Source organism: Larimichthys crocea, chromosome III (genome assembly GCF_000972845.2).
Source record: "Larimichthys crocea isolate SSNF chromosome III, L_crocea_2.0, whole genome shotgun sequence".
In the NCBI taxonomy this organism is placed as follows: Eukaryota; Metazoa; Chordata; class Actinopteri; family Sciaenidae; genus Larimichthys; species Larimichthys crocea.
Genome location: NC_040013.1, coordinates 20,785,623 through 20,802,612, shown reverse-complemented (window position 1 = coordinate 20,802,612; position 16,990 = coordinate 20,785,623). Strand labels below are relative to the sequence as shown.

The following is a 16,990-nucleotide window of genomic DNA, read 5'->3' as shown; positions in this document are numbered from 1 at the left end:
AGGTTTCATGTATATGATAATGACGTCAATCATGGCCTTTAAAGTCAATAGGTCTGAGTCAAACTGAAAACATTTGGGAGACTCTGGACTGATGTTAAAACAGCATCATCATCCAAACACCAAATCTTTTGGAGGGATGGTGTTCAGTCCTCCACAAACCTAGACCGTCCATGCCAAGGGGAACCGAAGCTTACACCGTATGTTGGTTTTACCTTTATTTTGTCATCAATCTCTACACTAAAACAGTCGTTCCTCTCTGCGGTACGTGTGAAATGCCCTTGATTTGACAGTGAGAGTCAAACCTGCATGTCCCTCGATCACAAGTACTCGATTTCTTGGAGTGTTATGCATAAAATATCTAAACAGAGTGACAACCAGACCTGAAACAGTGAGTCTAGAGCTGAAATGAACTATTTTGATATTCAGATAATTATTTTTTTAAGCAGAAACACCGAAAATCTGGTGGTCCAAGAGAGGATTTGCTGCTCTTCTCTTATGACATAATTAAAAAAGGTCCAGTATAAGATTTAGATACATCTGGTATAATAATAAGCAATTATAAAATGAATCGATAGTTGCAGCCCTAGATTATTCGTTTAATCTATCAACAGCTTGATATATTTAGAAACATTTCACAAAATGTTACAAAATGTCGAATGAAAACGTGCTATGATGTAACAGAAATCCTGTAATACACGAAGGTAAACGCATAGTGCTTCATACATTTATGATTCGTTATGAGCTAAAAAATGTGACGTGGAGGTAAAACAAATAGTTCAAAATCACTGAGATTGTACTTTTTCCACCCAGGTATCTCTTCTAATAAAGATTCAACAACAATAAATACATGTATTATACGAATAAACCTGCCTCCTGCGTGGACTGTGTGTGACCGAACAGGGTCGACTGTATTTTTGTAACATCTGCTTTTCTCTATTTTCTATGACTGCTAATTGAAACTCGTGTATGTTTTGCTTTTTAAATGAATGAATGAATCTCTCTGCAGCAGCAGCAGCACATCTTTCCACTTGAGATCAAAATCTTTTGAGGTCTGCAGCTGTCAAATCACAAAGCTACAAAGTGAGGACATTTCCTGTGAAGCCTTTGACAGACAAAAGACAGAAAAAAAAAAAAACAGGCCCACTTGTTGTTGACTTTAAGACATACATGATGTTGTCTCAAATTAAAAAGTAAATCCACACAAAGCTTCAGCTCTCTCTCTCTTTCCATGTCAGACTTTTGACTGCTAAAACACAGACACATGCTTTATATACATATATATATAAATAAAAAACTCTTTGGTTACACAACAACACATCCTGTGCTTTAAAACTGTTGAGTAACACACAAGCAGCGACATATTTAGAGAGGGAGACGTTAGGAAAGGGAACAAATGATGCAAGTGGATTCATTTTAAAAACAAACATCTTAAGCGAGCTAACTTCCTATTAGCACGAACCGTTGGTTGGCGGTTGGTTTGTTGTTGTTCAAACCGTTGGTCGATAATTTCAGACGACAAGAAAATGTTTAAACAAAGCTAAAGAGGAAAAAAGACAGCAGACATCCTGAGTAAAGATAGCGGAATGTGTGTGTGAGAGACAGAGAGAGGAGGGAGGACACACACTCACCGCTTGCAGACTGAGACACGGCGGTCTGACCCATATTCAGCTACACCGGAGCACCGGGGCCGGACCCCACACCCCCTCCAAGAAAAAGAAGTACCCCACGATCACGGCCTTGTATCGCCGCCTAAATCCCGCTCGCAGCCGCCGAGGGAGTTCATTTCGAGAGAGAGAGAAAAAGTTTGAACCGTGATGGCTGAGTCGTCGCTGGAAACTTGCTTCACTTCAGTCACTCACTCACTGACTGACTGACTGACTGACTGGGTCCGCTACTACGTCGTAACTTCCCCTCCCACCTCTTCTTCCTCCTCCTGTGAGCAGCTGAAGAATGTCTCTCATTCCTCCGGGCAGATTAAAGGCGCTGCTGGGGTCAAAGGGTGGCGGGGTCTGCCACCACACTGCCCAGGAAAATAACAAAAATAATAGGCAGGAAAAGTACAGAACATAGTCTCCCCTGTGTTGGATTTACTCAAGTACCTTATTTAAGAGATTTTACTTCCCCTTACCCTTACTCAACTGCAGTTATTCAGCAACATTGCATATATTTTCTGCTACTGTTGCAGTGTTTTTTTGAAACAAGCATCACCCATGTCACATTTGAGCTCATAGCTGATCATAAATGTACCACGTGTTGCCTTCACGGACGGATGCAAAGCTGCAAAGGATTTTGATTTAAAGTAGAAAGATGTCAGAAAACTGAGAATATGCTCTTATAAAATAGTTCAGTTCAGCTCTAGACTTACTGTTTCGGGTCTAGTTGTCACTCTATTTAGATATTTTATGCATAACAGAGCATTTCACACGTATCACAGAGAGGAACGACTGTTTTAGTGTAGAGATTGGTGACAAAATAAAAGTAAAACCAACATACGGTGTAAGTTTCGGTTCTCCTCGGCATGGACGGTCCGGGTTTGGGGAAGGACTGAACACCATCCCTCCAAAAGATTTGGTGTTTGGATGATAATGATGTTTTAACATCAGTCCAGAGTCTCCCAAATGTTTTCAGTTTGATTGATTGACTTTAAAGGCCATGATTGACGTCATTATCATATACAAGAAACCTCATTCAGTGATGCTTACTTCTTGTCTTTTGCACCCAGTGGATCTTCCTCAGTTGCCATATCCACGACTCTACCTGCTGAGGAAGGTCATATCATATGACAGTTGTATAGATCTCTCTCCATCTCTATTTCTAACACTAACACACACAAATAATGGGCCGGTACCTCGTTATTGACAATAATAATGTGAAAACGACCAAAACTCTCTGGTGCTCGGGGGAAAGAAGAAAGGAAAAGAAGAGATACAGGAAAGATGATGTCATGTATTTATTTGTCTGTTGGCTGGTTGTTTGTTGTGTTACAGTTCATATTGTCTAAAGTGTGTTTATAGTGTTAAACTTCAAAACTCAGCATTCCCGTTATATCATACTGCAGTTTACTGCTTCTTTGCATTCTGCTAATCAGCAGTTCACTGCAATGATAATAAGAGTGAATCTAATTTGCATTTCAGAAATAACTGCATTGTGTATGATACATGTACAGAATATGGGAAATCATATCTCTCTTAGGTTTTTCATTATTAGTATTTCATTTCATGACTGTAACACCCAGTGGTCTCACACACTCCCTTCTCTCAACAGATGTGCTGTGGAGATATCTGAATCCCACCTCTGCCAGTCTTGGGCGATCACCAGTTATCTCCACTTCAGCAACATCGAGCGATTCTCCTTTAGCCTCCACCTCTTGTTTACAGTTTTAATTTTGTCGATAGTTAAATCTTATACTCTGCATAGGCTACTTATAAATAAATAAATTCAGTTTCTTGTGTGTTTGTATGTAAATTGGCAGTGCTGTGATGCAAGAGGGGCACCACCTTAAATCTTGCGTAAGGCGCCAAATTGGTTAGGGCCGGGACTGCTGGTACAAAACATAGTCCTGTGGTCAAAAATAGCAGTGATGGATTTACTCAAATATTGTATTTAAGTACAGTTTTGAGTTTAATTTACTGCCATAATACACAACTTTATACTTTACTTTTACTTTATACTGCTTCACTGCCAGTATTCAACAACATTAGTTAGAATAGAAGAATAGATACACAACCATAAATATGGAGAGATGGACAGTTAGGGGTTCAGTGCCAGTACCCTGGAGGTGAACTGGCACCTCTCCAGCTATCAGTCCACCCTCCATACTTTGGTGTCATGCTGGACTTGAAGTGGCCAGCATTTGGTTCCCAAGTCAAATCCCTACGGACAGACAACTATTTTGATGTGGGCCCATATTATTATAGATTTAGCTACAAGGCAAGGGCAACCTCTGCGTCTGTGAAGTAAAGCCTGTGCTGAAGTATCTAAACCTGCAGTTTCTTTAACAGCCACTTGAGGCTGGTTACAGAATGAGTCAATTTCCATAAGCCCCCATATAAAAAAAAAACACACTAAAAATAAACATTTGTTTTGGTCTCTGGACATGTGGGTGGCTCATTCTAAGTTAACAAAAACACAACAGTTCTTGTGATTATACACGTGCAGTGTCAACAATGTGAATGTAAACATAGTTCTGCATAATATATTTCTTCCATGCTGAGTAAATAGAGCCCCATAAATCTTACACACTGGACCATTAATGCAGCACTAATTATAATCCAGTAATATAATATAGTATGTATTATTTTTTTTTTAAATAATTCTTCTATATGAATACTTTTAAGTACTTTTACTTTTAGTACTTTAATTACATTTGTATGCCGATACTTATGTACTAATACTTACGACCATGGTCAGGATGAATGATGGTGGATTTGATTAATACATTAATAGTGGTGGAAAGTAACTAAGATCTGTAGTTGAGTAAAATTCTGAAGTACTTTTACTTTACCTGAGTATACATTTTGTTGCTTTATACTTCTACTACACTACAAGTATTATATTTTTTAATCCACTATATTTATTTGACAAATATAGATGGTTAGACTACTTTTCAGATTATTTCCATGATATCAGATCATATGATGAGCTTAAAAAAATACAACACATTGTTAGGATTAAGTCAGTGGCTCCCAACCATTTGGCTTGTGACTCTTTACAAAAAAGCAATGTTTACTCGGGGTGTTTTGCCACGTTTCAGATGTCTATGATTGATTTCCCCTCTAAACTTCTCAGATGGTTTCATTTAAATAACAGTTTGAGGCCAAAAGAGGGAAAGCAGTACATTATTTCACAAAAAGCAAAGATAGAAAGCATAATATTTCAAAAAGTAGAAAAAAAAGAAAAAAAAGAAGAAGACAAGACTGTGTTCTTGTTTTTTCTTCTTTTCTTTTCCATGAATTATCTCATGACCCCTCAAATGTTTCTGGTTACCTTTAGGAGGGACCTGACCCCTAATTTGGAAACCACTGGACAAAATTGTAAAGTAGTACAACAGCAAAATGCTGCTTACATAGTGATGTATCAAAAACTAATCTATTAATCCTTTTGCATTTTTCTGCAGATGTGTTAAGTCAGACTCTGAAGAAGTGACCTTCTGCTCAGGAAAACTTATGAAGAGCATTTTTCACTGTCTTCTGACAGCTGATAGACTAAATGATTTATTGTGCCACTGATATGATGCAAGGTCAGTCATGGTATGGTATGGTTTACACGGTACTGTATATCATTGCTTGTCAACATATATGCAAAATGAATGAGCTGCCTTAAAAAAACTAAAGAAAGAAAGAAAGAAAGAAAGAAAGAAAGAAAGAAAGAAAGAGGAACTTCATTAGTTTTGGTTCCACTGTGGATTCAAAGGCATTCAACCAAGATGTAACATTTAAAGATATTTATGCAACCAGGCATCAGAATCAACAAACCAAATTAAACTCACAGTCCACGATGAATAAATGAGTTTAGGGTCTGGACAATATCTGTGGCCCCAGAGGAGGGTCAGTACAGTCATTTTTATCCCAGGGGCGATTTATTTTGAAAAACGGACAGTTAACCCTGAATTCAGTTCTGAGTGAGTCAGAAGAGAGAAAATGTAGAAACGTGTAAACGTTTGTCAGCACGGCCTTTTAATCCCTCGATAGAATGACTCAGAAATAATATCTGTTTAATATTAGACACTTGAAGCTCACACCACTTATCACCAATGAGTGTAGCAAATGAAGAAACACTCCTCCCTTAGACTAGTGTGTGTGTCTGTGTGCGTGTGTGTGTGTCTGTGTGTGTGTGTGTGTGTGTGAAAGAGAGAGAGACAGACAGAGCTTTAACTGTCATCACTGTCAACAAAGTGTCAGTTGATACATTTCAGATCCCAGCTCGACAGAATTGAGCAGTCAGACAGTAGCCAGTGCAAACACACACACACACACACACACACACACACACACACACACACACACACACACACACACACACACACACACACACAGCATGGCGCTGTCAAGTCAAACTTGCCTGTTCTGCAAGTGAAGTGACTGTCTATTAAGGCCTAGACTGCCATCTAGTGTTAACTGAACAACTCAAATGACTGCTCCTATGTTGGGTTAACTAGGTAAGTACTTTTTGTTCATTCTCACAGTGAAACCTTTGTTCAGCTTACTGCTGTAAACTTATCCTTTGCTCCATTCAAGGATAAGAAGGTACAAACAGTCCTAGCTTGTTCATAAATAAAGATTTTCACAGCCTCATTCACCACTGATTACCATAACGCTGACTCATCTGCAATCAGTCATGAATACTATGAGGTTGGCTGCATTTATTCTTTTTTACATGTGCTCTTAAGTGTGGCTGGTTTAAATCTTGTTATCCTAATGTGACTCACAAGAAAATACAAGTATATTTAACAGCATTTTGAGAGCCTTTGCAAAGACTCCAAATCCAGTTTTGTGTGTGTACTGTACGATAAAACACATTCACACCTGAGAGCTGCCAAGAAAACCACAATTTTATTGGACTGCCGTTAATGAACAAGATGGAAGTGGGTAATTGAGACAGGAAGGAAGTCAGTGGAGAGGTGGGAGGATAAAGACGGGACAGGAGGATGGAAGTACTTAGTAAAGTTAACAGAGAAAAATGACTGCGTTAGCATTGACAGAGTGGTAATGTCATTAACTAGATGCATCTGCAACGTATACTGAATTTGCTGGAGGCGTACCGACCCAGCTCTGTTGATGCCAACACAGAGCCACAGGAGTGTAGTTACACGGGAGCTAAACCAGTGGCTCAAAAGTCCTGGGATTTCATTAGACCCAAAGTCTTTTTGTGTTGCAGGCTTCCTGTTAAAGATTTTTCCAGATAGAAGTCGTCACAAGTTGATTAGATCCCAAATTTTGAATTCAATGTAAAACCTACATGAACCAGCATATATTAATTTTCAAAAAGAAAGAAACCCAGTCTGAAACAGATCTGAGGACAGTTAGACACAAACAGACCGAAAGATAAAAGGCTTGGAGAAATTCTTCTATTGAAGTGTTAAATTCCCACAATGAGTCAGCTCATGATCAGTATGATATTAGTGAGTGATGATGCTGACGATTGAGTCGGATGTACTCCATTTAATGCTTTCCGATTACACTCTCCATTACAATCAGATAAGATTTGCATTTGATGATTTCAAGCGGCTTTAAAGTGAAATTTCATCGCAAAGTGAATGTAATGTTTCACATATTTTTATTGTACGTGTATTTTTTATTGTATTTTTTAATGTTCAGATGTAATTTATCTTGGACATTACAGTCTCACACTCCATCTTCCTTCAAAAAACACACTTTTCTCCTGTAATGATTATAATGCACCATGTGATCACACATTGACCAGTGGTGGCATGTGACTAAGTACATTTAGTCAAGTACAACTTTGAGGTATTTGTACATTACGAGTACATTAGTATTTCACTTTTTTTACTTCACAGTACAGTAAATGTTGTAACATACACATTAATACATCAGAATTGATAATCTGGTAACATGATATGTAATATAACACTCACAGGGGCCATGTTACCACATTATAAATACACTTACATTTGATACCCTAGGAACAAGCTTATGCTAATGCTTGTGTTGTTGTTTTTTTAACTTAAGAATGAATGCAGTTCTTTTACTTGAAATGGAGTATTTTCATAGTGTGGTATTAGTACTCTTACTGGATACTTCTTCCACTTGACACAAACACCCTAGACTCATTAGACCTGACCCGATTATACTGAATATAATTTGGACCCAGTCTTTACTCAGTTCCAAGCCCAAGTACAAATAACCCTGATGACATCATTAGAGTAATTCCTCATTTCCCTCCTTTCAGAACGACATACAGGACATTATTCTGGTTTCAAAGGCTCATAGTACTACTACTAGTACTACTTTGTTACATAAATGGGGGCTGTTAGATGACAAAATTCTAGTTTAATCTCCCTTTACTGTGCTCAGTTTTTGTTTGTATCAAATTCCTAATTCACATTAAAAGATTATTTTCCCTGCACTCAATATTCCTTGTTTTTACTGTATTCACTTTCACATATTGACCTGATGACCAGAAGCTTATCAAAAGAAACCACAAAGATAAATATGTTTGATCCCTGAATGTGACTTTTCTTCAGAAACATCTGGTCACAAAGTCACTATGCACCTTTTTATCAAATACGTCTACAAACTCTTTATTCCTCTGAGTCAATTGCCGATCAAACAAATGCAGGGAAATGCTCCCTCTGGATGCTTTTACTGTAAACCTTTGCAAGAACCCAAAGTGAAGATCAATAGAAATATTCTCAAAGCCAAGAGGGCACCCCACTGAGTATGGAAATTCGTATATCAAGGTGACAGTTTTCAGCAAGCGTGCCCTGTTTGTCCTGACACTAAATAACAGAGATCAACTGAGGGAGCATGACCTTTTCATTGACCGGAACAGCAAAAGGAAAGAGGAGAGGTGGAGGAGGAGAAGGGCCAGAAGAAAGGAAAGGAGTCATCAAATATTAAGTAGTAGCCTCAGCGGAACAAGGGGCTAATAATTGTTTAAGTGCTACTTTTCAGAGGCTTTCTACCCTCCCCTTGACTTATTTATTAAACTCACTTTCTGCCAGGGTGAAGTTACACCTGTGGCTTTACCATGTTATGGAGCAGATATCCTTTTCAAGAGTCAAGGACTGGATATCTCTGTGTCTGCTATAACAGTCTGGAAAACCAGACCAAACTGTCATAACAGTCAAGTGTGACTCAGCGAGGAACAGACTCTGTTACACAAGCAAAGCAAGTTGAGTCGAGAGAAACGGTTCTTAAATGGTCACCGTGCACAACCAGTCAAATCTCATCATAGCATTATGAAGCCTTATTTGTCCAGATCGTAGTCCATCAAAAGACTCATACGATCTCACATATGTTTATGTATTACCGTAGATTTTTACTACAGTCAAGTTTGCATTTAAATTTAGCCCAATTTTTAACCAAACTTCCAGAAAATCGGCGAAACATAATGCAAAATAACGTCCATTAACTACTGGTATACTAGAAGGTGATCACATCGGGATAAATAGCTGATGGTGCTAATTCTCCCTCTGGGTGTCATCAAACCATTGCAGAATGCGGCAAGATCACTGACGGCATTTGAAATCTGTGGCGCTCGCCGCTGCCATGTTGGTAGTCCTGCTTCTTCTGCCTCCTGGCTAATCTAAACATTGGCAAACACATGGATTATTGGTGGACCCGAGGCAGCCTGAATGATGCTTGTGTGCTCAAACAAGCCATATGTAGCGGCCATGCTGTTAATTAAGCGTAACTAGTGCAGTACAGTTGTCGTGAACGGGGAAATTAGCTGTAGAGACCAAAACAATTTTTTGTACCAGGCTGTAAACATTTTTATTTCTGCTGTGAAGTTGGACATCTGAACATGGGGACTTATGGAGACTGAATTGTTCTGTAGCCAGCCTCAAGAGGTCATTCGAGGAACTGCAGTTTTTGGCACTTCCGCATTGGCTTCACTTCACTAGACTGACAGACTAGACTGACTAGTATTAAAAATGTGAAGTGAATCTGTCTCACAATCTATGTTGGTATGTTGGCAATCAAATTTGATCAAACCACACCCACACAATCAGATTTTCAGTGTTAAACTCTTTATAATTACACCTGAATGCGATTCATCTTTGTGAATTTAGTCACACAAACAGAAATACTTTACACTCATGTTTATTTTTTTTTATTATTATTATTATTTTTTTAAGTTTTCAGGGGCATTCAAGTGAATTTCTTCTGAAAACGATCTCCTCTCATTCAGTCTTTCATGTTGTTTTTGTGGTAACATAAATCACGGTCTGACATTTGTCGTGAGCACGACATTTAAATGCTTGTGGCTTGTTGATAATAATCTAAAACTGCTACTTAATATTGGATGATGTACTTCCTGCACGACTCCACACAAACTGAATAATCAGTTAAATTATTCACCCTTACAAACATGACTTTTTCACCTCCACAGCCTTTAAAGGATAGAAGTACAGTCTTTTATTGTAAAATTGCACTGGTGGTTACTGTCATTTCTTTTCCTCTTCACTTATGCTAGCCAGCTTGAAACCTGATCTCCTGTTTGTTGTATTCTGTTTGGCACAACCCATAAGCCGCCATCATCATTGCTAAAATGTTGCCTGTATAAATCAATAGTTGACATCCTGCCAGACGGGCAGAGAGCTTGAGAGAAAACGAGCTTGAGAGAGATATACTGATAGAAAAACAGACAGAGAAAGAGACAGGGACAGAAAAATATGGAGGTAACACTGATAGTGTAGCTCTTTCATAATAACCAGGGGGTGAAGGCTGCAGTAGCAGTCATATTACAAACACTATGTTTGAGAAAGAAACCACAGCTGTGCTTTAAGACCATAAGAGAACAGTGAAAAGAGAAAGTAAACATTTCATATTGTAACTATATAAGGCCATATTTGAACAGATTTGCCACTGTGAATCGCAGAAACAGCTGCCCCAAGCATGTCAGTCATGTTTGCTCAGTTGCGTCGTGCGGCTGTTAGTCAGGATATTATTACTCAGTATGGAGGCTCAACATGGTTTGTTTTAAAGTAGACGAGTAGTGGTGATGGTTTGTTTGGCTCACATCCACACTTATCGTGACACACTTAAATCTGTTACCACACTGTGGCTGAAGGGGTCTGTAACAGCACCGCATGCTAACCTTTCACACGTGTAGCCCAAATGTTTACAGCAACTGCACAATTAAGTAAAGATTTCTGAGACTGTCGCCACCAACGGAAGCAGTAATCTTACTTATATAATGTGCTGATTCAGCAACAGTGAATCATGACATGAGAAAATTTCTCTTTAAAAAAACAAATGACAGGTCTACCTGTCAAACAGGTACCTTCCAAGCTTGAAGTATGTTGTTTTACAAGGGCAGGTCCAACTTGGAAATTAATTGTGTGACAGAGAGATAGAGAAGCATATCTTATGGAGACAGTTGCCAGCAACGAAACTGACAAAGCATTCATAACTTAACATAACTGAAGTTGGGAGTAGTCTTTGTTTTCTCAAAGAACTTGAGTCGCCCTGAGTGAAAAGGTGGAGTGCAACAAACAGGATGCCAACAAGACGTCAGACCTTCTATTCTGTGTATACGGCGCTTGCCGAAATTCTCCATATAGTGCAGACCATTACACAAATGGTCATATGCAAATACTGACATTCAGTCTAACCTCACATTGTCTCCCCTCAGCCTTAAATTCGATACATACGCAGTCAACAAAGCGTCTACAGAGAGCTCGCTGCAGAAACACGCGTACCACATAACGTGCATACGCAAGCGTGCGCACTCACACAGGCTGCCTTGCCTTGAAAAATATTGTTTCACAAATACACAACAGAGATAATTTGTTGTGTACTCATTCAGTACCCAGCCCGCATCTCTATCAACACGGACAGACAAAGCAGCGTGGAATAAAGTGGATTTATTGCTGTAAATATTACCCGAGGCAATAAAGGCAATATAAAAAAGGAGAAACAAAAAATAGAGCGTCACTGCTCTAAATTTCTGTTTTTCTTTAGTAACACATGTCAGCAGTGGTGTTTTGCCTATTGTGATATGGTATGACAACCTCTGCAAACAGTAATTAAACTATATTAGATAACATGGGCCCGATATAGCCTCCCTGGTTCCACTCTGGAGTGTGACACCAACCAATACACCGACCTATCACTGTCATTTAATCTAATACAAGATGGCTACCAGCCAAGCCCACCTGGAATTATTGGTCTGTTTTCTTTCGTCTATAGAAGTATTGAACATAACCTTACTTTTTTTTATCATATAAGAAACAATAACACTATAATGCAACTGTGGGCAGACTTTCAAGTCTTAATAGTCATAATTGCTTCATATGCATTGCCAAAACTGTCCCTGCCAAGCACACCAGAAGCCTGGTTAAGTGAAGATATAGACATGTTAATGTTATTGCAGCATTAAGATCTTATTAATATTGCACACAGTGTAGTTGTTTGTGTCTTTAAAGAAGTGTTCCTGTACATAATGCATGACTGTTGTTGTCACTGCTCCATGCACGGTGCTTATTTATTTTAGATTACAGGAAGTAAGAGAAAAAACTACTCAGTTCAGTGAGTGGCTGCCACCAAATCAAATGATCTCTGACAGCCATGGTCAGATGCTCATATGAATCCTAACTCGTCATGTGCTCACACACTATGAGCCCCCTTCTTAATGCGTTTTAACTGAGTGGTCTAAACACAGACACTGTAAGCTGGCAGGGTTCATAACTCACTTAATACAGGCTGAGGATTTACAGCCAACAGTGTGCACTAAATCTCCAGCTAACAGGTGACAAGCAAAGCTTACATTGTAGGGGAAGCTTGTAAAGGGAAGAAGAAGAAGAAGAACAAGTAGGAATCTGTGACTCACATGGCTTCAGATTAACACAGACACAGATGAGACACATGAAGAGAGAGATGCCGAAGGAAGGACGGCTAATCATATGAGAAGAAAACTCACCGTCATGTTCCATGACTTGACCCAGGGAATATTATCAGCAGTGTGAGTTGATCCTTGCCTCTTCCCGACACACTACCTCTCTGCCTCCCTCCCTCCCCCCAGTGACTCCCCTCCTCCGTTTCTTCTGTCGGCCTTCTCCTCTCCCTCCTATTCTCTCTCCCTTTGCCATGACGCCTCTCTCTCTCTCTCTGTCTACTTCCCTCCTTCATTGCTCAACCCTCCCTCCCTCACTCTCTCAGCCTCTCTCCACTGTCTGCTACCCTCTCGCCCCTCCTCCCTCCATCCCTCCCTCCCTGCCGCCTCCCTTCGCTTCAATAAAGAGCATTAAAAGTTAATGTTTGTTTCCATCTCAGTTCGTCGTTCCTCCCCTCCCGATCTGTCTCTCCTCCTGCATTTATCTCCATCTCTCGGCCTGTCAAGTTTTTCCTCCTTCCTCTGGGTACTGAGTCTGGCTCCAGTCTCACCCATTTTCTTTTTACTCTCTCTCCTGTGTTGAGGTCCCACAGTGACGTGAGAAATAAGAAGAGAGAGGAGAGGAGGAGGATGTAAATGAGGAGTCACCGTTAAGGGTGACTGTGAAGGGGATAAAAAGAAGGGAGACTCATCATATGAGCAGGAGGTGTGATGTGTGTTTAGTGTGTTTACCTTTCCCTGTCATATTTTCCTTCATCTATGTTTTTTTATCGCATTGTCATCTTCAGCAAATATGAACAGACCTCGCAGCAACATGATCAATATGATAGTAAGTGTCCAGCAGGAGACATGTTGGTTGTAAATAAGGTTAAAGTGCAGATTCAGATTCTTGTTGCCAGGGCGATCAGCATCACATGATATTGTAACAGAACATTGATTGATTGTTTATTGTATATCATCATAAGTTCCCAGAGCCGAAGGGGAATTTTTCATATTGCATGTTTTTGTCATGCGGAGGCTGTTTGCCTCCTCCCCTTCGCTTCTATGTTTTGTCTATGTATCTGTTTGTGTTTGTGTGTTTGGGTGTGACCGCTGATTTCCCTCTCACCTCACCAGACCAGCTCTTCCTCCCAAATGCTGCCATTGTCAGGTCACTATAGATGGAACAAGTCTTATGGGAAATTCTGTTCTTTTAAAACTTTGCCCTCTGGACTAACTCTGATGTTCCCTGTGGCTCAAGACAACCGTGTCAGCCACCCTCCTAACTCGTCAGCTTAGTATAGTTCAATTGTGCCATTATCCCTGTACTAGTACCAGGCCTGCACCCTGCCCCTTCCCTGGATCATCTACCCACTGTCATATTCTCACTGGTGTTCATGATAAATCTTAAATCTTTAACTGATTCAGTCTGTTAGTGTTTGCATTTTTAAGTTTGTATTGTTCAGTTTTGTCCAATTAAATGTATAAAAAACAAAAAACATATAAAACAACAACAACAACAACAACAACAAGACAAATCTGTCCATTTCAGATGTTGGAACCATAAAAGGTTTGCCATTTTTCTTAACTAACTGATGAATGAAGAACACACCTGAAGACTACGGTGCCACAGTGACTGCGCAGATGTTAAAGCCATTAATCATAAAAATAACATCAGTAATAATCACAACGCTAAATAAATCTGAAATATAAACTCTGTGATAGACACAAGGAGAAATAGAACGGAATCAAAGACACAGACAGACGCCGTCACACAAACACTTCAGGTCCCTCAAGCGTTGTGAAGACACAATCAGCACGATAAATATGTCATATCTATGCCAGTAAGGTGGTTTGACGCGGGGTGTCGCAGCTCGCTGTAGAGCACCAGGCACATCATAATAGCTTTTGTGTCCCCTTTAAATACAAACGCATACTGTTTGTATCAAGCACAATTGATTTTTAATTTCCGGTTCTTTATAATTAAACTCTTTTTCATACTTAAGTTCCACCTCTGAAAAGAACAAGTGGAGCAGGAAATTATAAAATGCACTGATGGACTGAGAGTGAGAGATGTGAGCTAATGCAAACACAAGTAAATGTCCACACAATCATTACGTTATCGACTACATAAGAGCAGCTACCATAATGCCATATGGTATAGTGCTCTGTCAATCTATTTTATTGCACTGCATACATTCTGGTTTTCATGTTTTATTCCTTTTCATTTCCTTTTCCTCACTTTAACTTCCCTCTTGTCCTCTTTTATCCTCCTTCTAAATTTCCATTACACACATGCACACGACACTTGCTATATGTACACAGCATTATTAGAGGCCACACACATCCTGTTCATTTGCTGATGAGCTGTTTCAACAAATATTAATAGAGTTAAAGGCTTAGTAAGTAACCACACAGAGTTACTGATACACAGATGGAAGTGGGGGGTAGGAAAGCGAGACTTTGACTTTTGATGCAGTCCAATAAAACGGCTCACTACAAGTGAGAAGAAAAACAACTGGCTCATCAACTCCAACAACACCTACCCACACACACACAACCGCACACAAAAGAAACAAAGAAGATGAAAAACACCAGGTGCCAGTACCTCATGAGGTCAACTGGTATTTAAAACCACATACCCTCTTTTTTCACCATTAAACAACAACACATATAATCCACCCAGGCAGAGATGATCACATTGAACACTGAGAGTATGAACAGACTTTTATGGAGTAAAAGGAGTCATTAAGTGACCAATTATAATTACTGGATTACAATCACCTGCTGTTTGCATCATGTGGCATTGAGTATTTTACTGTCTGTTAAAATTTGGGGACATATGTCATCATGGGTTCAACACTAACCATGTGGTTAAGGTTAAGGAACTAGTGTGGTCATGGTTAAAAGAAACCAACGTTAACTGTCGGATTAAAAAAACAGGAAACCAACAGCGGTCTCCCGTGTGAACAAGATGTCTTGTTGACCCCCTCCTTCGAGAGTCACAATGACAATGAACGCTAGAGGGCTGGAACAAATAATGCTGCAGCATGTTTGATGAACTGATGATTGAATAGACTGTTTCCAGCAGCCATTTTGACATGAAATGGCAAACATGGGGGTGACTTGCGTTGATAATTAAGGTTCCATTCAGGTCAAACAGAGTCAGAGTGTGGGCTGTTGTGTATTGTTGGCTCACTGGAAAGTCTCTGCTGCACTAAATGGAACTGAACCTAATAAGTGTCATTAGAAACACCTGTGTTGACCCTACTGGGGGTGGCAAGTCAGTATATCCACCATTTTAGTTGGAATATAGATCAAGAGCTACTAGATGACATGGCACAAATTATTGACTGGACACTCATGGACCCCAGAGGATGAAAGATACTCACTTTGTTGATCCTCTGACTTTTTCTCTTGCTTCATTTTGATGATTTAAATCAATAAATGTCTCCACAACCCACTGAGTGGATTGCCATCACAGTTGCTTCACAAGTTCACGTTCAACTGAGGATGAATTGTGATACCTTTCGTGATCCCTTAACCTTTCATCAAGTGCCACCATCAGGCCAAATTTCAAATATATCCACTACTTTGGTCCCATCAGCCTCAGCTATGCTTTGTGTTTACTGCTATAGCAAATGTCAGCATGATGACCGTCAAAGGCAGAGTGCAACAAATCAGAAAACATAATATCTGCCTAAAAAAGTCTTTTTGAGCATGTTAGCAAGCTTATCTCAAAGCACAGCTATGCCTGAGTAAAACCCAAGCGGCAACCTCCGTGGTTATAAAGTAAAGCCAATGCAGAAGTGCCAAAAACTGCAGTTCCTCAAACGTCTACTTGAGGCTGGCTACAGAAAAGAAATCAATCTCCATAAGCTTCCATGTTAAAATGTCCAACTTCACAGCAGAAATAAACATGTTTACAGCCTGGTTTGACAACTGTACTCAGAAAAACCAGTGGGTGACGTCACAGATACGACATTCATATTTATACTGTCAACCTATTTTTTTGGTTAAATGTAAATTTAAAAATGTTTTTGAGGTTTGCGTACAGATGACAAACCAAATTCTTTGATCGCGTGTGTTTATCTCCAGCGTTTTCTGTAAAATACGTGTAAAACTGTATAATTACACCTTCAAGATTTTACAGCAACAGCTGAAGGCGGTGATAACTGTGACAACAGTTCAAACACAATTATAGATAGAGCCTTTAATTACTGAAGAACCAGAACTTTTTGGATATGTCAGTGGCTTTTACAGCAGCTATAACGGTGGCTGAGGATAGACTGTGTGTGGGCTGTGAAGGGGGAAGGGCTGCTCTCTGCATTACAGTACATTTTAACAAGTAGTTATTGCAGACTAAAAGGGTCTATAATCAATGTTATTTCAAGGAGAGTACCCACAAGGAGCAGAGTGTACCAGCAAGCTGACACTCCTCTGTTGTCCTCTTCTTTTCTTCAACCTTTCCATCTGTCCTCTCCTCCTCCTT

At 39.6% G+C, this 16,990-nt stretch overlaps 1 protein-coding gene across 5 annotated transcripts in view; it reads right to left on the bottom strand.

Annotated features, from left to right (window-relative positions):
* phactr2 (phosphatase and actin regulator 2) overlaps positions 1 to 16,990 on the bottom strand; it is a 40,620-nt gene that overhangs the window by 20,674 nt on the left and 2,956 nt on the right. The window contains exon 1 of one of the 5 annotated variants that reach the window (XM_019265293.2): positions 12,607 to 12,689. The exons of 3 other annotated variants lie outside the window; for them this stretch is intronic. In XM_019265293.2, the coding sequence (XP_019120838.2) occupies positions 12,607 to 12,619 (13 nt within the window). In that variant the 5' untranslated portion in view covers positions 12,620 to 12,689. Of the gene's footprint in view, positions 1 to 1,628; positions 2,067 to 12,606; positions 12,690 to 16,990 lie in introns of those variants that run through there. One more of the 5 variants, XM_019265292.2, reaches the window with a different exon arrangement.